Consider the following 25,700-nt stretch of genomic DNA (forward strand, 5'->3'; position numbering starts at 1 on the left):
TGTCTGTAAATCAAATGCCTTTGGAATTTCAGCCCATAAATGATGCTTTGAGATTTGAACTAATAGTTGAGTACACAGGTAAAAGATTTCATATTTTTTGGATAATGATAAATTTGTATCCATCATGCAGCAAACAAAAAGTTGAATGTACTTTTTGTTGGCCCACTTTTGGATAGCTCAAGATTTTAGGATTGATGGTTTCTAACATGCTATCAAAGTTAAGTCATACACTAGTTATCCTGAAAATTGAACCCAGGGGGAAGATGAGAGTGTGTGATTTGACAATGGATGGGGTCCTAGACTCCTATATAGAGCCAGATGATGCTTATCAAATAAAAAAAAGAGAGAGCCAGATGACAAAGAACATAGGTGAAGCTGACCCATATAGCTAGATATATTTTTTTGATAGATATAAACAATGATATGCCTTCATTTGCAATTAAAATACTTGCAAGATGACTAATTAACTAATTTAAACAATTAATTTTAGTATGTATTGTTTGGAAGCCTATCTTGCTGTCACTAATTTATGGCCTTTCTTAGGAAAGAAAACTATCAACGAATTTTTTCCTATAGAAGATTCTTTTAGCCTTTATCAACTAAGATTGGGGCCTTCTACTAGTTCTTGTATTCTGTATCATATTCAAATATGGTCTTAACATTTATCTAATAATTAATATTGTTCAAGCCCCGGTGGAGATGGTGTCTAAACCAATATTGCGGCACCTTTTTTTTTTCTTTTTTCTTTTAATATTTGAGAATTAGTTACATTACATATTAAAAAGGTAGAAAATGTGAATTATTATGATTAACATAACTCAGTATACGAACATATTGGTTGATTGAACTCACAAATATTTAATTATTTTAACTAACTTAACAGCTTTATTATTATTTTGTATATTTTTTATTATTTCATTTGCTTTTTTGTTTTGCTAATTTTTGTTTTAATTGTTGCTAAAAACAACTAAACTTGAGCAGAAATTCCATATCCCAAATAAGTTAATAAGTTATTTATATCCTGCTAAGTGGTTACCCAAAAATTTTATTAAAATTCAAACACTAAGGAAATAAAACCATTTATTGTTGAATACAAATAAATAATAAAAATTAAATAATTCATTAAAACTTTTGCTTAGGTGTAAGGTTAAATATCAATTCATTAAAACATCTGCATATGTGGAAGGTTAAATGAATAGTAATTATTTCCCTTTCAAAAAAAGAAAAAGAAAAAAAGAAACATGGCATGAAAAGGTGAGGTGGAAGGCTAAATGAAAAAATTCTTAAAGAATGCACCATATGGTAGAACCTTATGCTCTTACACATTAGGTTTCTTCTTTTATTTAGTAGGAGCTATTATTTACAATTCCGTTGAGCTTTTCAGGATTGGGAGCTGGAAAAGTTTTTTTTTTTTTTTTTTTTTGAGCTTCTTTATTCCTCTATGCTGAGATGTGGGGGGATGATAATTTGACTTGGAAGTTGACTAAGACTAGTGTATTTGATGTGCACTCTTACTATAAGTTGTTGTCTAGTCCTCTCACTGATGAGTTTCCTTGGGAGTGCATTTGGTGTGCAAAGGTGCCTAATCAAGTGTCTTTCTTTTTATGGATAGCAACTAGGGATGGGATACTCATCATTGATAATCTTGTTAAGAGAGGTCAGTCCCTGGTTAATAGGTGTTGCTTATGTTGTTGTGATGGAGAATTTGTGGATCATCTTCTACTTCACTGTAATTTTTCTCATGCCTTATGGAATGAAGTTTTTGAGGTGTTTGGGATTCAATGGGTAATGTCGAAGACAGTTAGCTCTCTTCTCTTTGCTTGGAGAAATTGGTTTGGAAAGCACCTATCAACCATATGGAATATGGTCCCAGCATGTATAATGTGGTTTGTTTGGCTGGAACATAAAATACCCGCATTTTTGAAGACAATGAGAGACCCTTAGACCTCTTGAAGTGCCCGTTTGGTTCAGCATTTTTGGGCAAAAAGTCACGGTAGTGTTTTCAAACTGGGGTTTTAGGGGAAACCTTAACTCAAATCATGAATTTTATTTGTTTTTTTTAATCCCCTTGTTTAGTTTCTTGTTTGAAGATCGTGCACTTCTATTTTACCTTTTGTTGATTTTAACCATTCATTTTATCCAGTTTATCAAAGATTAAAAAAATAAATTAAAAATAAAAATAAAATAAAAAATAAAATCTGATAGGCTAGGCTGAGGAGAAAGCACAAAAGGAATGTGTTTCTATTAGCAGTTATCAAGCTACAAGAGTTTAGTCAAGTCATCTGATTGAACTTCTACATGCATTTTAAGTTATAAAATGAATTTATATGTGGATATAGGAAACAAAGAAGTATAAAGATACAGAAAATTCAAAAGCTCAGTTGTTGATACTCCATTGTAGCTATTCTCTGAATAGTAACTGGTTCTGCAATTGCTATTTCGCTTTTTTGAAACAGCTCTTTGTAAGAGCTTTTTGGTTTCACTATTAATGGTACTTTAAATATTCCCAACTGTTAAGAACTAACAATTTTTCACTGATCTTTTATGTTTTTTTGTTGTTGTAGGACTCTAAGTTAGATGTTACTATCGGTCCCTATGAGACATATGAAGATGCACTTTTTGGGTACAAGGTATTATTTACAGGGATCTGTTGAGTTTTCTTTCATGCTCATCATCTTTAATTGTAGTGTAAGATTGAGATGGTTTATGAACATTAATCTGGTACAGTGCATATGCCAATCCCCTTTAGGCATCTCCACCCAAAAGAATGGGGATGAAAGTAAAACTGCCTGAAACATGAAATCTGCATTACAAGCCAAATATTTGTGGAGCAAAACATGTGAACTTCAGCACTTATTTGATATTGGTTTGCCTTGTAGTCTCAAATTATTCAATATCCCATTGACTCATTTGTGTAGATGAGAAAGGACCTTTGCACATTGAGGATGTATTGCATGATAGACGGTCCGTTTCATGCTTTCTCTATCCTAGAGGACTTAAGGAAATCTAACTTTACAAAACTGTACAAGTGTGTATATGCATCACTACTTCAAAGGAAATATTTTCCTGATGTGTTGTGATAGCTGAAGAGATGAACCTTTGTTATATTCTTTTTGATAAGTAATAATGCATTAATTAAGCACAAAGGGGCGCAACCCATGTACACTAGATATGCACAACAGGTAGTATTCTTATTAATTTTCTGACAATGGGTGAAATGACTGCTTAAGCAAGGATATTGTTACAGTTTCTGAGGCAAATGGTGAGAGCAGTATACAACAAAATGTAAACTTTCTAGAAAGCATTAATCCTGCTTTATATTTTTTCTGAAGCAGGAATATATGGCTATTCTTCCCATTCTTTGTTCACTGTACTATGTAGCACATTATTGCATCTAATTGCAGGCAACATTTGAAGCATTTATTGGAGTTCAGGATGACAAAGCAACTGCTCAACTTAAACTCTTTGGCGATAATTTAAGGGTACTCTTGTATATTTGTTTTTCACTATAGATCCTCTATTTCTTTTCTCTCTTTTTTATCACTTTTTCTTTCTCCACCCAATCGGTTGAAGTTGTAACCTCATAAACCCAACCCACAAGGGGTTGAACCATGGCTTGGACCTCATCAAGTAGGGTAAATTCCAGTTGGCCAAAAGGGACAGTGGCCTACATAGTTGTAAGAGCTTTCATTTCCTCCCTATATTTCTGCTTCTGTCAATTACTGAAAGGATTTTTATTGTTATAGATTCTGGAACAAAATCTCCCGATGGACAGCATGTACAAATCTGAAGATGTGATTGCAGCTCCTATTCGTGTTATTCAGCTTCTTTATAATGCAGGGGTGAGCTTTAGAATGTTTGAAAAAATTATTTCTTAATGGTTGTATTACTTGCCCAAATTTATTATTTTATATTCCATGATAATACAACTAGAAAAGTAAAAAAAAAAAAAAAAATCAAGCATGAGTAGTTAAAATGAAAGTTATTGTCAGACATCTACAGTGCATAATGAGAAGCTCATTCTTTTATAATATATAATGAAGATCTTTTTTTTTTTTTTTTCTTTGATAGGTAAGTATAAAACTTCTATTCAAATTAGAAAAAAATTACAACCACAGTACACAGGGACTGAACAGAGGGTAATAAAGATCAAAGCAGAGTACAAAAGTCTAAAATTTCCAGAAAATTAGAAAATGAATGGCTACTCAATGCAGCCATCCAGTCAAAAAGAGTGCGGAGCAATAACAACTTAGTTGAGTCGCAAGATATGAAGATTTAGGATTAAGTGAGAATAATGAGGAAGAGAAGAAAAGAGAGAGACATAGAAAATAAAGAAAAGGTTGAGGGCATAACTCATCAAGCCCACACCTTAGCATATATTTATATTAGGGTTTATATCATGATTACAAAAATGCCCTTATTAACATGCCAATTCTTGGAAGACAATCGCAAAAAGAAGTCATGAGCTAAAGGCTTGGTGAAAATATCGCCCAATTTATCATCCTAATGAACAAAGTGAGTGACAATTTGTTTCTTCATCAATAAATCCAAAATGAAGTGACAATCAACTTCAATATGTTTGGTACAATCATGGAACACGGGATTGTTAGCAATAAAAATGGTGGTCTGATTGTCACAATACCTCTGCATAGGAATAGGAATATCAACACCAAAGTCACGAAGGAGAGATGGAACCCATAACATCTTAGAAGCAGTATGAGCCATAGCTCGATACTCAGCTTCAACACTAGAACGAGCAACAACATTCTGCATTTTATTGCGCCAAGTAACAAGATTGCCAGTAACAAATGTACAATAGCTAGAGGTGGACTAATGATTAGAAAGACTACCAGCCCAGTCAGTATCACTAAAACCAGTGACATACAGAGGAAACAACTTTTACAAAAGTCCTAGTCCAAGAGCTCCCTTCAGATAACGCAAGGTACGAAAAGTGAGGATGGCGAGCAGCATGCATAAACTGACTAACTGTACCAACTAAAAAAATAAAAGTAATGCTAAGACGATTCATAGTATGGTAACTTCCCAATGAAGCGGCTGTATCAACCAACATCTTCAAGTCAGCGATACCAACGGATTCAATTCTAGAGATAATAATGTCATCCACATAAACAATCAAAATAATAGTGCCAGTGTAAGAGTGACGAACAAAGACATAATGATTAGAAATAGATCGCTGGAAACCATATCCAAGTACAACGGCACTAAATCGATCAAACCATACATAAGGAGATTGCTTCAAACCATACAATGCACTTCGTAATCGACAAACAAGATGCTCACTACCAAAAACAACATATCCAAGGAGTTGATCCATGTATACTTCCTACCAAAGTTCTCCATGAAGACAGGCATTCTTGATATCAAGTTGCTACGAAGGCCAAGAACAACAGATAGTAGGATCCGAACCAAATTCAAATGTGCCATAGGAGAGAATGTCTCTAGACAGTCAACTTCATATGTTCATGTGTACCCTTTGGCAATCAACCATGCCTTATGGCACTTAACAAACCATCAAAGAGGTATTTGAAAATGTATACCCAATGACAACCTACTGTTTTTTTGTTTCCTAGAGGGAAGAGTAGTGAGCTCCCAAGTCTAATTCTTATAAAAAACACTAATTTCCTCATCAATAGCATGTTTCTATCCGAATGAATACAAGACTTGCTTATAAGATGAGGGAATAGAAATAGAGGAAATTGTACAAGCAAATGAATGCAGGCAAGGTGAAACCCGATTATAGGACAAAAAAATGATCAATCAGGTGCTGAGTACAAGTACGTTTACCTTGTCCTAAAGCAATAGGCAAATCATTAGTCAATGGGAGAGAGTTTACCTCATCCTAAAGCAATCGGCAAATCATTAGTCGATGGGAGAGAGGCAGATGAAGCATGAACCTTAGATGAAGAAGATGTTGCATTGGTGCTATATGACACAACACACCTATCTCGAGATCATCGATAAACATAAAAGGGAGGATTAGTAGTATGGGAAGCCAATGGTCTTGAAGGAGGAGGAGATAAAGGTATTGGAATTGTAGGAGACGGGATGGAAACCTCTCCCTCATGATTGGAGATGAGATCAGGTGATAGACACTGACTAGGTGGAGAGGAAATGGGGCGGACTCTAAAAAGGTAACATTAGCACTCACAAAATAGCAACAGAATTCAGTACTATAATAAATGAGCTATGACGACTTCTCCTGCTTTGGAGTGTAAAATAATCTCTGCACCATGCAGGAAACATGTTCACCCTCTTCATCTGCAATTTCAGAATCTAGTAAATCATCATCACCATAATCCTATTCTCCTAATTCTCCACCATGCTCATCCTAATCTGCAAGATGTACAAGGCTTATATGCTAGACGTACACTTGAATTATGACCAGGCTCACCAGACTAGTAGCAACGGTTTGCAATAGATCTGGTATGAGGGTTCTTAGCAGCATCCCTATTATACCCCACTAGTCTACCTTGGAATAGTACTATTGCCACCTTCAGTTCCTCACCTCCCTACAACTGATAAATAAACTAGAACTTCCACATGTTTCTCATCTTCAAAATTATTTCAAGGCAATTCAAAAGGAACTTGCCTGGAATTTACAGTTCGATTTGGTTGAGGCACCATTAACCTTCTTGCATTTAATGCTAAATTACAAGCCTCATCTACTCTCCAAATAGGTTGCAAGCCCATCTTCTCATGAATTGAGAATTTTAGGCCTTTAATATTTCGCATTCTCTGCTGCACCTCCATCTCTGATAAATCACAACATGCTGCCAGGCGAAGAAATTCCTGTGTATTCAGCAACAAATCGAACACTCTACATACAATTTTGATATTGCTGAAATAGATATTGCGCATGGTTAGAGGCAAAAATCTACCCTTCAATAAATTTTTCATCCTCCCCCATGTCCTCACTACCCCCCTTTCCTTGCCACCGACAATTATTCTGTACATGATCCCACCAAGCAAAAGCTCCACCTTTTTTTCATTGGTATGCGACAAGTTTGACCTGCTTCCCATTTGATACATCCATCATCGGAAAAAAATTTCGACTTCGTAGATCTAATCAAGGACGGACTTGATATCAAGATCCCCATTGAAACTAGGAATATCAACCTTTAGACAATAATCCCTAGCCTCCCTATTACGCCGTGCCTCCCTTCAATACCTTCCATCTTCATCATCAGAATCATCCTCATAGGCTGATGGCATTCAGTGATTGACAGGACCCCGCCGATCACCAACTGGACCACGAGCATTGAACCCAAGACCATTGTATATGTTGCCTTCATGGTTCCTATTGCCGTTATGCCCCATAGTCACCAGCATAGCATGAATCTCTTGGATACTCTGTTGCTGAGCCTAGAGTGCATCCCAAAGGGCATGTAGCCCTTTCTCTCCTTCAACACGGTTGTTATGCTCACCCTGGTTGTTTTCCATACCAAATCGATGAAAAGCTTTGATACCGCTTAACATAGAACAAAAACACAATAGGCTAGATATTGTTCGTGGCTTAACAAAGCCTTGACAGATCAAGAAAAAATAAGCCTGAATCCACTAGAAATTTGAGAATTCTTTAAGAAGTATTTTATTTCAATCTACTAAATACCAGTCTAGAAAAGTAGAGGCAACTTCCTTGGTGTATTAGGGGCGACTTCAATATATTTTGATTTCCTAGTGAAGGATTTGCTAGTGGAAATTCTTCTCCGGCTATGTGAGATTTTTCCAAAAATTTGTTGTTTATTGTTACTGGTCAAAAACATAAATATATTTATGTACGTGCATATAATATAATCCCAGCTTGGAACATATGGTCTCTAAGCGACTCCTACATAAGGCCTTGGTAAAGACATTAACAAGTTGGTCTTCAGACTTCACAGGCAATGTAGTATCTCATTCAGTATTTACTCATTCCTCATATACAAATTCTGATTGATCTATTCTTTCAAGCCTTTCTTGAGGGCTTTTAACTTCTTAGCTAGATTTTAAACATCTTCACTCAGTCATGGTTAAAATGATTTTATGGAATAAATTTACAACTGGGACTACTTTAATTTCCTTTATGTTTATTGCTATTCCTAACTTCATTTTCTTTAGTTCCAACTATAGTTTGTTTCATGTTTATTTTTATTCTTTTTTCACTTAGATAGTTATGATGTAAGTGTATCATTAAATGTGCTAAATGTCGATAAGATTAAATTCTGCCTCAGGATGTAAAGGGTCCTCAAACTGTTGCTTTCAATTTACCAAATGATGAGCGCATAGTAAATGATCGAGGAACATCAATGGTCATCCTTAAGAATGTTTCGGAGGCTAAGTACAATCCTTTTCCTTGAATATTCTACGATCATCATGCTTATTTACGGTCTTATGTGTAATCTTATTTTGATGAATTGATCTCCATTATTGCTTCCTTTTTTGAAATTTAAATTTTAAAAAAATAACTGGGATTTTTTTTTTTTTAAATTGTGGCATTACTATCCTCAGGTTCAAACATATTCTTCAGCCAATATCTGATGTTTGTATTACAAAGGAACAACAAGAACTTGTAGATTTTGAATCATTCTTCACTCACACAATTTGCCATGAGTGCTGCCATGGGATCGGGCCCCATACCATAACACTTCCAAATGGTCAAAAGTCTACAGTCAGACTGGTTAGATGAATTTTTTTTTTTTTTTTTTTTCTTTCTTTTGTTTGGTTTCACCTTTTTTACTTTGGCTTTGCACCTAGTTCATTCCAGTCTTGGAACTTGTTTAGATAGTATATCCTCTCCTATAGTACAATAGAACTTCTGTACAAACTAAGTTTCCATTCATATAATGTTCTATGCCAATAAAAAATTTACTTGTCATAGTTGTTTTCATTGGTAGTTGCATAAGCATAAATCAAGATTTGATTACTTATATAGTTCAATCTATTACTTAACCCCAGAAACTGCAATTAATGTCAAGCAGTAAAAAGTTCCTGAAAATAAAACTTTGTTAATTATTAGATGAGTTATCAACTTAATGTATATGTCAAAAACTATGTTGGCTGCATTCCTATGTTTGCAGGGTGAAGCCAGCCAATTTGGTCACTTGGTAGAAGCTTACATGTAAAATTTGGAGTTTTATTTATTTATTTTTAAGTATTTATCACAAGATAATTGAATGTTGCAGTCATCTGGAAAAGAAAAAGATCAAAAACTTTATTATGGTTTCTTACAATTTTTTTTTTTTTTTGATAATTTAAGGAAATTTTATTCATAGTCTTAAGAAGGAGTCACCCAAGTATACAGGAAGTATACAGCAGGGGACCAAAACAATAAAAGATGAGGATTAAGGGAAAAAATGATGAGGAGTCACCCAACTTTATTATGGTTTCTTACAATAATTTCTTGATCAGTAAAGAAGTATTTTATTAAATGGGAAAAAAATGGGGTCCAAGTACAAAGGTAGAGTATACTACAGAACACTCCGAACAATAAAAAAATAAGAGAAACAAGTTAACAAAGAGACATGCTATCTAGAAGGATAACAATTCATAACTACAGCAGGGAAATACGAGAAAGCCTGATTCCAAGCAAATAAAGTGCACACTAACTGCAACTTAAGCTGATCCACCAAAGTTCTTTATCTTCAAAGATGAGCGAATTCCTTTCTCTCCAAACAGTCCACATCAAACAAAAAGAAATCACACTCTAGACAAACAACCTACCCCTATCCTTTTTAGCATGTAGACCAACTGGTGCGGACACAAGCCCCCAATCATACACATGTATGGGAGAAAAAGCAAAAAGAAGACGGCCCAACCAATGGCCTTATGGATGGAGCCTACTAGTTTTTGGGCTTGAAGATTAAGCAAGCCCGAGCATTTAATAATTAGGGTTTTTTTATGCATCTTGTTGTTGCTATTTAAGCACTTTTTCTGATTATTGTAAGACAACTTTGAGAATTATAATAAACATGGGTTTCTTTTACACTAGTGCTGACTCCAGTTTTGCTTGGTGCTGATTCCAAGCAACCCTTAGGTGTTGATTCCTAGGATTTATCCTTTGTTTTGTTGTTGATTAATTATCCCATTGAAATAGTGTGGTTGTCCTACAACAGTTTTGGTATCAGAGCCAGGTTTCCGATCCAAGCAACACAACCGTAGACAACCACTTGAAGAAGCCAGCAACCCCTTCCAAGCTAGTGACCATCATCGGTGCTCGCCTTTGACTACTGGACCCACAAACCAAAAAAAAAAAAAAAAAAGTCACCCACGCAAGACCCATCAGCCCACTAGCCACCGAGACCCATCATCAACCTTGACCGCCGTTGCTGAGGTCATCGAACCACTGCCGATACCAAGACCTGAGACAAACAGCCACCATTCTTCCATGTTTCATGCCGCTGCTGTCTTCCCCATTTTCGTGCCGCCACCAATCGTCGACCCCTAGTGCCAGTCAAAGTCCATTGCAGAGAGTTTTTCATTTTAAGTCTCTTTAATACTGTATTTGAGTAGTGTATTTTATATTTCGCATAAAATAAAAAATAATAAATTTGACCAAGCAGTAGAAGAGCCCAGACCCATGACAGACTAGCCCAAGCCCAAGTGCATGTCATCCAAGTGGGCTTCTGTTACAAGGATCAGGCTTTCTTTCTTTGTTTCTTTGGTAGACTCAATTTGTCATTTTCAAATACATCACTAGTTTCTTAACGTGCATACCCCACCATTGGCTTATTTAATTTACCTTTGCTTTGTTAGCTAATTTTTATGTTGGCCATCTATTTCTTTCAATACCCATTATAAAAATAAAATAAAAAAAATAAAAAAAATAAAAAAAAAGTTATCTGTTTCCTTTGATTAGCCAAAGCCAAAGCCAAAAAAAAAAAAAGGTGGCCTTTGAAGAATCTGATTCTCTTTATTAACTGTTGAGCTTTTTATTTTGTGGAAGTTTCAATTCATTTGGGCTATCTCTCAATATTGTGAACACTGCCACTACTTGACTGCAATTTATTCCTTTGATTCATTGATTTAGTCTCTGCATGCACTTTGCTTGACCTTGATTGTATATTGAGAATTGGTTACTCGAATTTTTGGGAATCTCAACTGCATTCATAAATATAGTGGTGCATGCATCTACGTAGTGGTTGCATCATGTCAAACGTTGAACATCAATCCACTTCTGAGCCTAAGGCTTCCTTAGAGCAAACCATAGAAAGCCTAGCAAAAACAGTCCATGCTTTACTGGAAAGGGTAGAGTGAGTTGAAGCATCTCAAAAAGAGACTATTAACCATGAAGGAGATAACATGCTTTGACAAAATCATCATGGTTACTTTAATAGGGCTCCAAACTTTGAACATAATCACTATAATCACAATGGCCCCAAGGATTATGATGATAAGATGTCCAAGGAAAAGATAGAAGCACCCACCTTTGATGGTTGCCTAGACCCATGGGTTTTCACTGATTAGGTACGTTAGATGGAGAAATTCTTTTACTATTACCAGTGGGCTGAGGATAAGAAAGTGAGGTGGTATGCCAGGATGAAGTTAATTGGAAGAGCCGACATTTTCTAGAAGGACCTTGAGGATACCCTTAGGCGACGAGGTGAACCCCCTATTACTGATTGGCTTGAGATGAAGGATGCACTCTCGAGGGATTATTTTCCTCCAACTTATAGGAGCTCCCTTCTTGAGGAATGAGATCGCCTAAAGCAAGGCATTACTCCTGTGGTTGAATATATAGAGAAATTCAAGGAGTTCAAGAGGCAAATTCGAATAGTCGAGGAACAAGTTGTCACACTCAATAGGTTCAAGAAAGGTTTAAATGCTAACCTACTAGGCGAGATTATCACTCGAGGAGCCACTACCTTAGACCAAGCATATGACCTTGCTAGGAATTGTGAATTAGCATCCAAATCTATCTTTTGGCGACATTTTGAGCTTCGGAGTATCCCTACCAACCCTCAACCTTTTGGTAGCAAATCTAGACTTGCCTTACCCCCTCCTAAGGTCAACCCTAATAGCACCCCAATAGGAAAAGAGGACAAGGGAAAAGGTGTGGTCAATGAGCCTTCAAGATTAGGTTCTCGCCTCCAATGTTTCAAATGCAATGGGGTTGGACGTATTGCAGCTAAATGTCCCTTTAGAACCCTTGTCATTCAAGAGGATGATGAAAAGGTAGAAGATATTGAGGAGCTTGTGTATGACCCAAATGTTGAAGAAATCCAAGATGTTGAAGCAGAATGGGAAGATGATCCTAGCTACCTTGCGTGCATTAGAGCCATCTCTCCCCAAGTTGATGATTTCAAGGACATCTTTGGTGTCCCCAGAGTGAATGTGGTAAGATGTGCATTGGTAGAACAGAGAGACATTGATGATTGGTGAAGGATGCCATCTTCCAAACTTACACCAAGTGTGGGGACAAAACTTGCAAGGTTATTATAGATAGTGGGAGTTGTATTCATGCGGTGTCCTCTAACATTGTTTCCCGCCTAGGCTTGAAATTGATCACACACCCTAATCCATATAAAGTGTCTTGGGTAGATACCTCCTCCATAGCCATAAAAGAAAGATGTGTTGTCCCACTTCAATTCCTCACCTACAAGGCTGAAATGTGGTGTGACGTAATTCCCATGGATGTAGGGCATATTATCTTAGGTAGACCTTGGCTTTATGATTTGGAGGTCACCCTTCATGGGCGATCCAATTCTTGTTCATTCGTGTTTGAAGGTAAGAAAATTGTGCTCAATCCTTTGAAATCCAAGGCAATCAACATGAGCAAGAAGAAAGAAGTAGCAAAGGTAAAAGGTTTGAACATCATAAGCTCAAAGGCATTTGAAAGGGTAGCGATTCAAGAATCAGTTGTGTTTGCCTTAGTTGCCAAGGAACTTCATGGGGAGGCCCAAGAGGAGCAACTTGAAGAAGTGAAGTCAATGTTCCGGGAATTTAAAGGTGAGTTCCCTAAGGAACTCCCCGATCATTTACCACCCATGCGTGACAGACAACACGCCATAGATTTGTGCCTGGAGCAACCCTACCAAACTTGCCTCACTATAGGATGAACCCTACAGAGCATGCTGAGTTGCAAAGGCAAGTAGATGAACTAATTAGAAAGGGATTTGTTTGTGAAAGTATGAGTCCTTGTGTAGTCCTTGCACTCTTGACTCCAAAGAAAGATGGAACTTGGAGGATGTGTGTTGATAGTCGTGCCATCAATAAGATCACTGTGAAATATCGTTTCCCTATCCCTCGGTTGGATGACATGTTGGATATGATGGCTGGAGCAACAATCTTCTCAAAGATAGACTTGAAAAATGAATATCATCAAATTAGGGTTCGTCCTGGCGATGAGTGGAAAACTGCCTTCAAGACGAAAAATGGTTTATATGAGTGGATGGTTATGCCTTTTGGATTGTCCAATGCTCCCAATACATTTATGAGAGTGATGACTCAAGTGCTCACGCCTTTTATAGGAAAATTCTTAGTTATGTACTTTGATGACATCCTCATCTATAGCAAATCTAGGGAGCAACACTTAACCACCTAACTCAAGTTTGTACTACCCTTAAGAAAGAGAGTTTATATGACAATTTCAAGAAGTGCTCTTTCTTTACCAATAAAGTCATTTTCCTAGGTTTCATAGTATCCTTAAAGGGAGTTTCTGCCGACCCCCAAAAGGTTCGAGCAATTGTGGATTGGCCCGAGCCCAAAAATATCCATGAAATTCGAAGCATTCATGGGCTTGCTTCCTTTTATCACCCATTCATCAAAGGGCTTAATACCATTATGTCTCCCATCACTGACTGCGTGAAACAAGGGGAGTTTAATTGGACAAAAGCTGCTGCTAAGGCTTTCAATGAAGTAAAACAAAAGATGACTGAGGCACCTATCATGCGTCTCCCTGATTTTACCAAGCCTTTTGAAGTAGAATGTGATGCCTCAGGTCTTGGCATAGGTGGAGTACTTAGTCAAGAGCACCACCCAATTGCTTATTTTAGTGAGAATTGAATGATACTAAGCAAAAGTACTCCACATATGACAAAGAATTTTATGCCATTATTCGAGCTCTTTGCGTTGGTGCCATTACCTGTTGTCTCCAAAATTTGTTATCTATTTTGATCATGAAGCCTTGCGCTATCTCCATTCCTAGAAGAAGCTAAATTTTAGGCATGATAGTTGGGTTGAATTTCTGCAGCGCTACTCCTTTGTGGTGAAACATAGGGCGGGAGTTGAGAATAAGGTTGCTGATGCGCTAAGTCGAAGGGTATCTTTGCTATCGAGTGTTAAGGTTATTAGGTTTGAACGACTCAAGGATGATTATAAGTCATGCCCAGATTTTGGAGAGCTCTACACTAGCCTAAGTAATGCCTCACAGCCAATCCCGAATGATGATACTCTTCAAGATGGTTACTTGTTCAAAGCCAACAAGTTATGTATCCCTTGGTCTTCAGTGAGAGATTTTCTAGTTTGGGAGACACATGCAGGAGGCCTTGCAGGTCATTTTGACTGAGACAAAACAATTGAGGAAGTAGAACGTCAATTCTATTGGCCTGGTCTTAAGAGGGGTGTTGCCAAGATAGTTGGTCAATGTCGTATATGTCAACTAGCCAAACATCGCAAGCAAAACACTGGCTTGTATACACCCTACTTGTGCCAGATCGCCCGTGGAAGGATGTGAGTATGGACTCTGTGTTAGGATTGCCCCCCACCTTTAGGAAGCATGATTCTATTCTAGTAGTTGTTGATCGCTTCTCTAAGATGGCTCATTTCCTACCATGTTCTAAGATCTTTAATGCTTCTAAGATTGCAAAGCTCTACTTTGATAAGATTGTCAAACTTTATGGTCTTCCCAAAACCATAGTATCTAATAGGGATGTTTGCTTCATGAGTTATTTTTGGAAAACTTTGTGGCATTTAGTAGGCACCAAATTGAAATTTTCCACTGTGTTTCATCCTTGAACTAATGGTCAAACTGAGGTGGTTAATTGCAGTCTAGGCAACTTCCTTCGGTGTCTAGTGGGTGAAGCCAATCGGAATTAGGATTCAATTCTTCCTACAGCCCAACTTGCAAATAATAGCTCTGTCAATAGGTCTATAAGCGCTAGTTCTTTTGAGTTTGTGCATGGGTATACACCTAGGAAGTCCTTAGATCTTTTGCCCATGTCTCCACATGTTAGAATTTCTGAATCTGTTGAGACATTTGCACGACCTATTCATGATTTGCATAATGAGATTTTCAATAAAATTCAAGTAAGTACTTCTTAATATAAAATTCATGTTGACAATCATCGACGTCATGCAGAGTTTCAAGTAGGAGATTATGTCATGATTCGGATTCGACCTGAATGGTTACACTCTGGAAACGTTAAGAAATTGCAAGCTCGTAGTGCCGAACCATTCAAGGTATTGAAATGAATAGGCCCAAATGCATATGTCATTGACCTTCCTCGTGATTATGGTATTAGCTCCTCCTTTAATATAGAGGATCTAGTTGCTTATAAAAGCCCCACAGTTATTCCTGATACCCTTTTTCATGAGCCTTTGCTTGATCCTATTGATGACCCTATCCCTACCCCTTTACCCTTAAATCTGCCCTATGCACATAAAGAATCTATTGATGCTATTTTAGATGAACAGATTGTTTCTACTAGGGATGGAGGAGTTCACCATTTCCTAGTTCGTTGGCGAGGGCGACCAAATTTTGATTGCACATGGATTACTCAAGATGAGCTACATCAACTAGATTCTGACTTGCTTGAGTACTATAAAAGCTCTTCAGATTTCCACTCGATAGGGTCGGGTTCTTCTCACCCGGGGGGAGTTGGTGCGAATACAAGGTACAAGCCCCCAATTATACGCATGTATGGGAGGAAGAGCAAAAAGAAGACGGCCTAATCTGTGGCCTTATGGATGGAGCCTGATTGGGCTTGAAGATTAAACAAGCTCGAGCATTTAATAATTAGGGTTTTTTTTATGCATCTTGTTATTTGCTATTTAAGCACTTTTTTTAATTATTGTAAGACTGCTTTGAGAATTATAATAAATGTATGTTTCTTTTACACTAGTGTCGACTCCAGTTTTGCTTGGTTCTGATTCCAAGCAATCCTTAGGTGCTGACTCCTAGGCTTTATCCTTTGTTTTGTTGTTGATTAATTATCCCATTGAAATAGTGTGGTTGTCCTACATCACCAACCCAACTCGACATAAAATTTGACACTCGCCTAGGCATCACCCAATTATACAAAGAAGACACCACAGAAACCGCATAGCGATCTAGCTACCTGAAAATGGATAAATAAATGGTCAATTGTCTCCCTATTAGAATTAAACATACTGCACCAGTCAAGGATAACAATACCCCACTTCAGTATATTATATGTTGTTAAAATCTTGCCTTCCAGGTCATCCTATTCTCCAGAGACTGGCGTAATCCAAAAACAAAAATCCCAGAATTCCAATTTCCAATCATGCATAGCTCAAATAAATACTAGGTGCCAAGGAAGTCAACTAATGCAGTCAAATAATTAGCCACCTTTGCCTCTGTCTCTAGCAATTAGGAAAAGTCCGGATAACGATCCCTGAAAAGCTAATCACCCCACCAATGTCCATGCCAAAACTGAATTTTACCCTTATTATCCGTACCCTCATTTTTCACAAAATTTGCAAACTTTGCAAACTTTGCCCAACCCTTACTATACTTCCAAAGGTTAATTCCATATGTCCTTCCTGCGGGAGCTATACACCAACCACCCTACAAAATTACATACTTAGAATATCTGCATCCAGAGTGCTAAAAAAGATAGTGAATTAGCACACCAAAGAGATAATTTCGCTACTATAACACACCATTTAACAATACTCCCTACATCTCATCTCTTATTTTAAGATACCAACCCATTAAAATAACCTTAAAAAGCTCACCACCAACAAGAAGGGAAAAAAAAAGCACTACAACCAAAATCTAGATCAACCGTGACCTGCCAAATCAAACTACAGATCAACTGAAAACTACCATAACCCAGATCAAACTCCATTGTGACCTAGCAAACTCACAACCCAGAATGAGGAACGATGGCGCTTGAACCCAAGGAACGAATCAAACCAAACCATGATCTAGAGAGAGGGTGAGTTCCGATCTAGAGAGACCACAATCTAGAGAAAGGGTGAGTTTCAATGGTGGCAGTGGCGATGGCAATAAGAGGTTAAGATTGAGGGTTGGTTTGAGAGAGGAGAGGGATAAGAGTGTGATGGAGGAAAAATGATGAAAACGAAATATGCTTTAGATAGCTAAGTTGCTTAGAGAAAAGAAAGAATGAACTAGCTCTTCAAGAAACACATTCTTGGAATAATACCTCATAGGTAGATTTCTTGGATTCAAATTCAACTAGTTACAATGAGGACAGCTTGCTTATTTATAGTTACATAAGCAAACTGCTAAGTTACAAGAACCCACCATGTGGCTGCCATGTGATTGGCCAAAGCCTAACTAACTAATAGGCTATTGTACTTATCACTAACAACCTATCAGCTAACTAATTTTCTGTTACAAGTGATAAAAGCTATTAAAAGTAAATGGAAACTACTTATTATACAACATAAGCTAGTTACAGCTAGCTTTAAAAATGAACTGCATCAGAGTGAAGTCAGACAGAGGCGAGAGTAGAGAGTGATAAAAAATATATTTAGTATTTAGCATTTGAGCTACAATTGCTAGTAGCAGACTATTGTAGTACAATGCCAAATTTTTTTAGGTTTAGCAAACCTTTTGTAGCAAGTTTTTTGGTGTTTGGCTTGAGAAAGGAGAGGGATGAGAGAGTGAGATTCAGATAAACAGAGGCAAGAGTAGAGAGTGATAAAAAATTTATTTAGCATTTGAGCTACAGCTACTAGTAGCAGACTGTTGTAGTAGAATGCCAAATTTTTTTAGGTTTAGCACACCGGTTGTAGCAGGTTTTTTGCTGTTTGGTGTGCTAAAATAGCATTTTGGATGTTTTAATACACCCAAAGCTAATACTCTTAGTTGTGATCACTTTATGCCATAAGTTATCTGTACCCACCCCAAAACGCCATAGCCGTTTCCCCAACAGTGATTGATTAAAAATCATCAAGCTCCTAATCCCCAAACCTAGAAATGGGATAACAAACAGAGTTCCAATTAACAAGATAGAATTTGAACTTATCTGCTAAGCCAGCCCAAGGGTTTTCTTCTAATAATTTAGATTGCTCATATCTAGAATATGATTTGATTTAATATGAATTTGGGATTTCTTGAACCAAACAGCCTAATAGGTTTTAAGGTTGAGCTGCTTCTTCATCATCTCATATTTAATGATGGAACTTGAAAGGAAACAAGTTTCAGCTTATGGAATTTTTCTTGATTGAAACTCAATTTTCATTTTGTTAGAAAAAATTCTTGACAAAAATGTCCACTTTCATTAGAATGTGTATTTGCAGCTAGAAATAGTATTCAATTTCCTCATCCCATTTTGACTATCTATCAAAGAGCTCATCAAACCCTTTTTTCTTTTTCTTTTTCTTTTTTTGCATATTTTGTTACATTTAGATTGAAACCAATTGAATTTATTTTATAAATTACCAGTTATTCCAAAAACTTAAACTATTAGGAACTGGTAAATCTTTTAATAATTTTTCTAACACTTCTCCTCACGTGTGGGATCAGGATCCCATTAAAAAGTGAGGCTCAACACATGAGATTTTTAACTGTTTAAATAGAAGATAGTGCGGAGATAGGGTTCAAACTCCAAACTACCTACTCTGATACCATGATAAAGTACTAATTGTCCCAAAAGTTTAAACTATTAAGAAAGCTTAAATCTAAGCACTTAACCATTATTCTAACAATGTCCAATTCCAAATCGTGTACTAGTTCTTTGACATCCATGTGCTAGGTCTTGTAGGATTCTTCTTGTATGTTCTCACTTTATGTGAAATGTAGGTGAGAAGTTTACAAAATGGATGAATGATTGTCACTATATGTGATATGTCTAAGTAAAAATTTTTCATTGTTTTATCTTTTGGTGTTCAATTGTCTATTAGGAGTGTTGTGATTTATGCTAACTATAATTTGTCCCCCATTTTAAAATTGTTTGCCACATTGTTTGTATTTGGTCTTTATGCTCAAATGTTTTGCAACTTTATCATGGTTGGGTCAAAAGTGAATCCTCTACGATTCCATCAGCTTTAACACATGACTTTTCTAGGCATTGTCTGAACAAGTTATATAAATTTTGGACAACAGAGCCAAATTTCACTTCAATCTTGAAATTGCATGCTTGTCTCACACATGCATATGTGAAAAATAAGACATTCTTTTATATTGAACTAATTCCATATCCATCTTCATCACCAAAGATTATGGCCAAATTTACCACCCAAACCCACCACTATAAATCAAGACAAATGACCATTGTCACCGGTGCGATCCTGTTCAAGTCAAGTCCATAAAAGCATCCCTTGAACTTCTCCATTAAATCCAGAACCATCTGACAAGCACTCCCATCAATTTCATTCCAACACAATTAACTCAATCGCCTATTCACAACCATTGCCTTCTAGCCATTATTTCTACCTCCCGGGTTTGGGGGGGTGCGGGGGGGTGAGATTGGAGATGAAAGAAAGCGTTAATAAAGTGGACAATATGATATTTGAGTTCCAAAGTCATTTGGTATCTTGCTTTTTCTTTCCCTCTCATGTCATAGACTGATTACATACATTTGTAAACTTGACCTTAAATTAGACAAATTATCTAAATTTTGTATGAAGTAGTCAGATGCCAGTCACATACCAATTTTTGTCCATCAAGGCTGACGTTTTTTTGTATAAGTACCATCAAGGCTGACATACACTGAAGAAGGGTCAAAATCAACTGCAGTGACATAAGGTTTAGCATTATTGCAGTTAACAACACTCGGACCTAATTAAAACAGTAGAACTTTGATAGTGATAAATGTACTTTACTGACATTTTCCCCCCGCCTACCCACTTTTTCTTTTTGTTTTTAGAAAATAAAATTCTTTTGTTTGATCTATTTTCTTCTGATCTAATATACTTATTTAAGAATAAGAAAATGAAGAAGAAGAGCTTTGATTTAATTTCTTTTCTGTTTTCATCCTTTTTTTTCCCTATTAGTTTTAATTTTTATTAAATAAGCAGCTCTGTTTTCCTTGATTTATATTTTACCATTTGATACAGGAACTGCAGGAACTCCACTCTGCTTTGGAAGAAGCAAAAGCTGATATAGTTGGCCTTTGGGCACTACGGTTTTTAATCTGCCAGGTCATTCACTGGTTTTATGGGATGCTTTGAGCATGTTTTAGTCAATGCAATTACTGCTTAAAGTGCATATATCAACAGGATTTGCTTAATGATTATGTATATCATTGATTTAGGTGTTGCTTACACTTACAGTTAATGTTCTGTCGCATTAACTTTTTAAGTATGATTTCTTTTGCATTGAAGGATGATAAATCTTGTAATTTAATCACAAAATATTAAATAATATAGGTTACTATGGTTAGCTTAGTTGGTTAAATCTCTTATAATAGTACAAGAGGCTACTAATCGAATTCCACCTATACTTGGGAATGGGTGCTTTAAGAGGAGGGACAGGGCTACAAATGCCTGTAGAGCATAGGTAACGGGCCTCCAATGGACTAAGAGAAAAAATAATGATATAATAACATGTCTTTTTGCCAATAGCATTTGGGCTAATGGTACTTCCACCCCTTATAAAGGAAGTGTTTGGTTAGATCATGTTCAAATGAATCAAATCTCATGTGGTGTGTGAAAGTTCTTACCAAAGAATAAATATATTGTCTTCTGTAGCAATTAATCTCAGAAGCTTTATATTGATTGTGGGAAGCTTTGGCTGATGTCCTTGCATAACTCTTATGAGTCCAGGATTTACTTTCCAAGAGTTTGTTGAAGTCCATGTATATTTCCTTCCTTGCTGGATGCTTCCGCTCAGTACGTTTTGGCTTACAGGAAGCTCATGGGTAAGCTAGCTATTCATTCTATGATCCCTGTTTAGTGTTGTCACCAGGCACCTTATGCACTTTTCTTGTCTTCAGGAAAGGACAAGCACTGCAATTTAACTGGTTGTATGACAAAGGAGCCTTCATCCTGCATCCTGATGAAACATTTTCTGTTGACTTTTCTAGGGTATATGATACTTCCTCTTCAAAGTTTCTCTTCTGTTCTTATTTCTTAGCCATATGTTTCTCTTCTTTTCTTATTGCTTAGCCATAAAGTTTGTTCTACTTTTGAAAGGTCGAAGGTGCTGTTGAAAGCCTGAGTAGGGAGATCCTCACTATACAGGCAAAAGGTGACAAAGAAGCTGCAAATCTACTTCTTCAGAAATATGGTAAAATGACACAACCATTAAAGATTGCTTTGCAGAAATTAGAGAAAATTCAGGTATGAGCCATAACAATCTGTTCATTTTACATGTAGGAGTTTTTGTTGGTTCATCTGACTCCTAATACAGCTTTTTATCAATAATTGACCATATTTGTTTTCCTTTTGAAAGTTCAAATGGTATATAAGATGTTGAAAATTTTCATTGCCTCAAAGATAAAGCTCATCTTGCTTTGTGATTTTAGTCTAAGAATCTCCCTTTTTATTCTTAGGAGAAATCACCTTTTAAACCCTATACTTTTAAGGATGATTTCAAATCTGACCCTGAAGTTTAAAAAGTTTTATTTAAAACCTCAGTTTATCAATCAGTGCAAAAATCCCCTTCTGTACATTTTTCCTTTTGACAACATGTTTATACATGGGTGAAAAAATGACTTTGTTTTAGAAAGCATTATAATGTAATAAAATTGTGCCAAATAACTTAAAACTGCAATCGTTTTGGGCTTAATAAACAAACATTACAATTAAGTCCCTCCACCTATCTGGCTATTCTCCTTTACTTCCTCTCTTCTTCCACCCTCCCACCCCCAACCCACTTTTTTTTCTCCTCTAGCCATCCACTCTTTCTTTTTCTCTCAGCTGCTCACCTCCTTTCTGTTGTTCTCTTCTTTCTCTCCCTCACATTCTTTTTTCAAGTTTAGGCAGTGTTTATTGGTTTAAAAAGGGGCAACAACTTGGCTCTTTTCTGGATAAATTGAGGGGTGTGTCTTGGCCGAGGAGCAACTTCTCATACAGCAACAACCCAATTTTTTGCTTGGGTGTCAATTGGCAGCTTGTGGTGGTTTGGGTACTGGTTGTGTGATTTTTTGGGTTGCAGTGGTGATAGTCTGAGTGAGAAAAGGAAGTTCAGGTCCAGGTTTATTGAATCTGAGAGAGAGGAGAGGGAGAGGGAGTTTTCAGTGAGGTTTGTAGGGCTTTGGAGATGGCAGATTCGGTGATTTTGGTAGTCATGGTGGATTTGATGTGGCAGTTGTGTTTGTGTTGGTGACCATGTGAGTGTGCTTGGGCTTTTTGGCTTTTTGATGTGGTGTTTTCAGGTGGCTGCTTGTGTTTGTGTTTGTGATGATGGCCGTGTGAGTGTACGTGTTTGTTTGACACCAACGTTTTTATTTAGCTTTTTAGTTTATTTACTTATGTAGAGTTTCTCAAAGTCTCATTTTTTTTTTCTAGATACAACTATAATTTAAGCAATTTCCAGTAAATGAGCAAATAATCTTCAGTAGAAAGTTACATCTAGGTACGCCCTAGGTATTGTAGGAATATTTGAGCCTGAATGTGATGGAAGTACTCATTTCTAATAGTACAAACTTTTGGGACAATTTGTTGTGAATGTCAAGACATAACCAAAATGCAACATGAAAAATAAAGAACACAAAATTAAGAGATAGTAACCCAGGAGTCAGCACTTCGGCTTTTTTGCAATCAGTACCAGGTAAAAGATAACCTCTAGGTGTCGGTGCTGGACTATTGGAAGAGTTGTAAAAGAAATTTAATTCATCATCAAAAATATTCAATCTCCATTGGAGTACAATATTATATGCTTAGATTGACTATTAGGATTGAACCTAATTTTAACTGACATAGGAAATTTTAATTCTAATTGTGTAAGGAAACCTTCTAAACGACTTGGGAAATACCAGTTATTGAATTACAAAATCACCTCGACTCTAGACAATTGTCTAAAAATATTAATAATCTAATTAGCCACTAAGATCTAAAATAAAGATACAATTGGCCACATTTTTAATACAATTGATTTCCAAAAATAAATAAAACTAATCTAATATAAATAAATTTTTGCACTTCCTGTATCAAAATGTATGGGCTAAGAGACAGATATCCGTCACATGGTTTGAGGAAGGGTAATGTAAACTTAGACAGAACGAGGGAGATCATAAATATTTTAGCGAAAGAAATCATTACTAAAATCATCTTTGGTATAAGGTATAAGAATAGTTTTCTTTTGCAATTAGTTTGCACAAATTTTTACTCACCTTTTTACTTATCAGAAAAAAAAGTTTGCACAAATTTTTAATGAAAATGTTGGTGCTAAAAAATATTGTCAAAAATGTGTACAGAACTTATATATTATATGTGTGGGGTGAATGAAACAGAAGTACTTGTTTATACAAATGGTCCCAACTGTATATTTCCCCATCCCAAGGAAGGGGCAGGATTCCGTTATAGATCTATAGAATGTCAATCTAAAGATTTCAACAGCAAAGTTAGCTATACATTCATTGTATAATTGAGTATGTTTTCTTTGATAGAGATACTGCTACGACAAGGACATAAGAAGGATGTATACCTAGTGACCTATCTTGAGATCTGGATATTAATGGACAAAAAAACATTTTGGTAGTGCAGTTTTATTCTAATAATTATTACTGTAATTGTGAGGTTTTTTTTTTATCATTTTTATTTTAGGCGGTATAAGAGAAATTTTGAAGTTATTTTCCTTCACCAGTATTCTCATTTGCTGAAATGTCATAAATATAGCATGTAATATCTTTTTATTGTATCCAGGACTTACTGTAATTTTTTCTTGTATCTTAGGTTCCTGTGGATATAGCTCCCATATTTCCTATTGCCAACAAAATATTGGAGTGAAGGCACTGGACTTTTCAACTGTCATCCTTTCCATCTTTCAAAGAGCAGTCTGAGAATCAACTGGACTTCTCTCTCTCTCTCTCTCTCTCGTTAATACACATGAGATTTAGAATAACGTATGATGACAATTATTCATCACCTCTTCCTCTCTCTCTTGTGTTAGGACTCATAAGATTTAGAATAATATATAATGACAATTATTCATCAGATAGCTTAAATGTTCTTAATTTGCAAAATACAATATAACTAATCTGGTCCTTTTTCAGCTCAATTTGTTTGAAATTATCATTAAAGAGGATTTTAACATCTAGCTAGCTGGCTAGCCTGTAGGTTGCAACATACTCTATAGATCTGATACAACTATGTGTGAATTTGCCTTATGAGCTGTTGCAGTAAGGTTAATCAGGACTTTATAATGGAGCAAATAGGGACTAGATACAGTTTTTCTTTTTTCTTTTTTCTTTTTCTTTTTGCTAATGAGGGTGTCCAAAATTTGTTGAACTTCTAACCATTTTCCAGGTGTGTGTAGTTTCCCTGTCCTACTTGATAGTACGCTTCTCATGAAATCCACATCATCAATCCATGTCAAATTGGGAGCGTAAAAAAAAAGGGCTACTTTCTCTCTCATTTTCCGCTCTGTATTTCAAAAACAATCCCATGTGTTCTCTGTCGACTCCAACTCCACTACCTAGCATCGCTGGTACAGCCACTCAATAAGTTTTCTCTCTCATTTTTTTTTTTGTTGAATCTTTTTTTAATAAGCTCTGTTCGGTTGCTGGGAAACAAAGCAAAATAAGCTTTTTTTGTGGGATTTATGGGTTTTTTTAAATCCGAGTCTCTTCCAAAAACTATGGGGTTTAAGGGTTGTACAGGTTGTTTTGATACCACCAGACTCGTTTCATTTGCATGAGAATGTCGTTTCTACTTTTTGTACCCTCTATATTTCTCCTATTGGAATAATGATTAGAAAAAAGAAGCAAGAATCTATTTATTACTTAGGTGTATCTCATTTTCACATTTTGGGTCTTTCTTTGATGGGTTTAGGGTTTAGGGTTTTGTCTTGCATTTAAGTTGATTTCTATATTTTAAATTTTATTTAGCATTGAGCTCTAATTCAACAGGCACTTCATTCAAAAAATTACTGTGTTTCTAAATTAAGTTTTTCTAATTTCTACTTTTGTTTTTTTTTAAATAAGTTTTAATTTACCTTAAATAAAGTGATACATGTTGAAGGAAAGTTGAATACTAATTTCCAAATTTGATTTCCAAATTTGATTTCCAAATTAACCTTTACTTTGATTCCCCTTTTTCATTGAAGCTATTCCTTGCTTTGTCTTTTCCGTGATGTCAGGAGCCACAATAGCTTCTTATGGAAGAGGGACTTATAAAAAATTGAAATCTCAAGTTGTTATGAAAAATTGATGATTAATGAGTGGCCTTGCCAAGGGCTAGCTACGTTTGCATCACAAATTAAGCAATGATTTATTTGTTTTTCAAATTAAGCAAGGTTTTATTTGTTTTTTCCCAAATGATAGCAAGGCCATTCAACCAAATAATCATCCGAAAGTGATAGATAAAAGTAAAATAAAAAATAGGCTAAAATCCAAAATTGACCCTCTAAGTTTCACATTGTCATTTTAGTCCTCAAAGTTTTAGTTTTG

The 25,700-nt window shown here is 36.1% G+C and overlaps 1 protein-coding gene across 3 annotated transcripts in view; it reads left to right on the forward strand.

The window, feature by feature from the left end:
* LOC126725886 (nudix hydrolase 3) overlaps positions 1 to 25,033 on the forward strand; it is a 56,588-nt gene extending 31,555 nt beyond the window's left edge. The window contains exons 12-22 of one of the 3 annotated variants that reach the window (XR_007655628.1): positions 2,565 to 2,630; positions 3,405 to 3,482; positions 3,747 to 3,842; positions 8,232 to 8,338; positions 8,509 to 8,677; positions 20,206 to 20,289; positions 20,914 to 21,008; positions 21,084 to 21,174; positions 21,283 to 21,429; positions 23,986 to 24,155; positions 24,559 to 25,033. Coding sequence is in view for 2 of the 3 variants with exons in the window: in XM_050430893.1 (XP_050286850.1) it covers positions 2,565 to 2,630; positions 3,405 to 3,482; positions 3,747 to 3,842; positions 8,232 to 8,338; positions 8,509 to 8,677; positions 20,206 to 20,289; positions 20,914 to 21,008; positions 21,084 to 21,174; positions 21,283 to 21,429; positions 23,986 to 24,039 (987 nt within the window). In the remaining variant the exon portion in view is untranslated. Of the gene's footprint in view, positions 1 to 2,564; positions 2,631 to 3,404; positions 3,483 to 3,746; positions 3,843 to 8,231; positions 8,339 to 8,508; positions 8,678 to 20,205; positions 20,290 to 20,913; positions 21,009 to 21,083; positions 21,175 to 21,282; positions 21,430 to 23,985; positions 24,311 to 24,558 lie in introns of those variants that run through there. The other 2 variants (XM_050430893.1, XM_050430894.1) reach the window with 2 other exon arrangements.
* The last annotated feature ends 667 nt before the right edge of the window (positions 25,034 to 25,700 follow it).

This window comes from Quercus robur, chromosome 5, assembly GCF_932294415.1.
Source record: "Quercus robur chromosome 5, dhQueRobu3.1, whole genome shotgun sequence".
Classification (NCBI taxonomy): domain Eukaryota; kingdom Viridiplantae; phylum Streptophyta; class Magnoliopsida; order Fagales; family Fagaceae; genus Quercus; species Quercus robur.